Consider the following 3,388-nt stretch of genomic DNA (forward strand, 5'->3'; position numbering starts at 1 on the left):
AGCACCTCTAAATCTGAGGCCATGGTTCTCAGCAGGAAACCAATGGAGTGCTTTCTTCTGGTAGGGGGTAAGTCCTTACCCCAAGTGAAGGGGTTTAAATACCTTGGGTCTTGTTAGCGAATGAGGGGACCATGGGGCGTAAGATTGGTTGGAGAATCGGAGCAGCGGGTGCAGTATTACATTCTGTTTATCGCACGGTTGTGACAAAAAGGGAGCTGAGCCAGAAGGCAAAGCTCCTGATCAACGGGCAATTTTCGTTCCTACCCTCACCTATAGTCATGAAGGCGGGTATGACCGAAAAAGAGATCCAGGGTACAAGTGGCCGAAATGGGTTTCCTCAGGAGGGTGGCTGGCGTCTCCCTTAGAGATAGGGTGAGAAGCTCAGTCATCCGAGAGGAGCTCGGAGTAGAGCCGCTGCTCCTTCGCGTCAAAAGGACCAGTTGAGGTGGTTTGGGCATCGGTAAGGATGCCTCCTGGGCGCCTCCCATCGGAGGTGGTCCAGGCACGTCCAGCTGGGAGGAGGCCTCGGGGAAGACCCAGGACTAGGTGGAGAGATTATATCTCCAACCTGGCCTGGGAACGCCTCGGGATCCCCCAGTTGGAGCTGGTTGATGCGGCTCAGGAAAGGGAAGTTTGGGGTCCCCTACTGGAGCTGCTGCCCCCCCGACCCGATACCGGATAAGGGATGAAGATGATGGATGATAGATGGATGGATGGATGGATACTTTCCTTTGATTTTAGTCTAAATAATTCCTAATTTCTACTTTTCTAACTCAAACATTAGGTATAATTTCCTATAAAGGTTTATTGACCATAAATTCCAAAGATAACTGTACAACTAAAGTTAAGTTAGTGTTATGCGGTGTTGAAAATGTCAAAATAGTGAAACACATTGAAAAAAGCATCAAAAGTGATGAAAAACAGGCAAAATGTAAGAAAAGGTTTTTTTAAAATTGATATAAAGTGTCATCAAAAGTGTTGATTTTCATTTTTGACGGAAAGACAACACAAGGGTTAAAAGGTAAGACAAGACACTGCAACAAAGGTTTGACCTCAACAGTGGAAAGAGTTAGCCTATAGTTTAGATCAATTATAGAAACTCATGTTAAACTTTGTTGTTAAAGGAATAATTTGACATTTTGGTAAAGACACTTGCAGAAAGTTGTAGGAAGATTGCTACCACTCTCATATATGTCTGTATTTTCCCTTGTTTCCAATGCAACTCCAAATATTTGAAGAATTCTCTTTAGGTGACATTATATTGAAAAAGTACAATAAATTGTCTTATATTCTTTTTGTTCCGTGAAAATGCTGAGCATGATACCATTTTAATGAGCTGTTTTAAGACAAAAAATGTACACTGCCTATGAGGTTAACTGAGTCATTAAGATGACTATTCTTTGACAGAAAAACAATGCAGGGAAGTAAGCAGGAGGGACACGGGAAGAGAGACACAATACATTCATATACTGTATTTATATTCTGTGCATGTACACATTACATTTCAATTACATAAAGTGGAGGACAGCTGAGTGACAGACAAGCAGACTCTGCAAAAAGTATCCATTTTAACAAGCTTGTCCATGTAGTAGTGAGCATAAAATTCAACTTTTCTTGAAGCAAGAAAATGTCAGAAGGGTGACATTTCAGTTCTTTTAAATGCCACACAATTTTTTGTCTACTTTGTCAAGTGATCTGCTATTTCTGTCAAAATTCAGAAAATGGAATTTCATTGTAAAGGTTTTTTGAGACTGAACACAAGAAATACATGTCATAATGTGGTGGAACAATAACGTAGACAAAGGATCTGTCAACAGCGGTAATGAGCTGCTTCTCAACTTTGCAGAGATTAGACAACATGTAACTAGTAAGTAACTCTAGCAACCACAACAGCTGTTTTCCTCTTCCTCCTCTCCTGCCTTTTCTCTCTCATCAGAAACCAGTCTGGTGAGTTTTAATGAGCACACTTTGGGTTTAGTGAAGCAGCAGTAGTATGGCCAGTAGCTTAAATAGTTATTGGTGGAGGGCGTTTGTGTGCGTGTGTGCGTGCGCGTGTGTGTGTGTGTGTGTGTTTGTGTGTGTGTTGGGGGGGGAGTGACAGTGCTACTTTTCTGTACAGTTCCCATGCTGCTTCTGTCAGCACCAAACTACAGAATGACAAAAAATATCCTACATAACAGCCAACAGAAATCTGACCTAAAAAGACAGTTGCTGTTATTTTTTGTCATGCCAATTTGGATGGCTCTTTTGACCTGAGGGTACTGTTCTGGAAATCTCTCAGTGAGTAAACAGCACAACGCAATTGTGATTTATGTATGAAGTGACAGTGATTTCATTCCAGCTAAAAAAAAAAAAAAATCCTCTGATATGCAGGAACTAATCTTATGTTGCCAGCAGCAACGGTCGTTAATAGAGGAACATCTGGATAGTTATCAAGTGCACAAACTCATGAAAATGTAAGAAAGACATTTCAAAAGATAATGATATGTAGTGCAAAAACATGCGTCTAATATTAGCGTATCACAGTTCTCAATTTTTACGGATATGTAAAATAAAACAGAGTTAAGTTATTTCAAAGTGACAGTAATGGACTGTTCATAAGAGAGACGCACCCACTAAACCCTAAACCAGTGGTTCTTAACCTTGTTGGAGGTACTGACCCCCACCAGTTTCATATGCGCGTTCACCGAACCCTTCTGATGATGGCCAAGCGGGGCGTGTCATCACGAATCATATAAGTCGGGTGTGTGTCTTGACCTCCGCCGAACCCCTGAGACTGACTCACCGAACCCCTGGGGTTCGATCGAACCCAGGTTAAGAACCACTGCCCTAAACTCATACACAACCACATGCAAGCATACAGTATATGATAGAAATACATCATACTCAATATACACAAACATAGAAGGCAGGTATGACACAGAAATGCTTACGGAGATATAGACAGCAGCGAAGCCAGAGAGCGTTGCATGCTGGGATGGGAATGTTTTCCTAGGGGGGAGAAAGGGAAAGAGTTAAGTGTGAAACAGGCAAGGCAGAGAGACAAAGAGAGATTTATGTGTGTTTACTGCCTCTTAAATAAACCTGAATTCATTGTAATAAATTGTGATGTCGTGGTTGTATTTGACATTAACAACCTGTGTGTTTATCAAACTGAGCGTGCGTCCTTGGGTGTGAGCATTAATAAACACAAACAGAATACCATGGGGCGTTAGTGGGAACATTAGGGAAGAGTGAATGAGTTGAGGTCAAAGCTGCTAATTAAGAGTTTAGAAAACTGAATCATGAATCTCGTTTAATTTGGGCACTGTTTGTGTGAGTGTGTTTATCACGGTGTATACCTTCTCCCACTTGTTCAGGGCTAAACCTGTGCGTGTGTGTGTGTGTG

General features: G+C 41.7%; 1 protein-coding gene across 1 annotated transcript in view; it reads right to left on the reverse strand.

The window, feature by feature from the left end:
• Nucleotides 1-3,388, reverse strand: part of plppr3a (phospholipid phosphatase related 3a) — a 39,119-nt gene that overhangs the window by 24,465 nt on the left and 11,266 nt on the right. The window contains exon 6 of the mRNA XM_032500528.1: nucleotides 2,934-2,991. Coding sequence (XP_032356419.1) covers nucleotides 2,934-2,991 — 58 coding nt within the window. The remainder of the gene's footprint in view (nucleotides 1-2,933; nucleotides 2,992-3,388) is intronic.

This window comes from Etheostoma spectabile, chromosome 20 (assembly GCF_008692095.1).
Source record: "Etheostoma spectabile isolate EspeVRDwgs_2016 chromosome 20, UIUC_Espe_1.0, whole genome shotgun sequence".
NCBI lineage: Eukaryota > Metazoa > Chordata > Actinopteri > Perciformes > Percidae > Etheostoma > Etheostoma spectabile.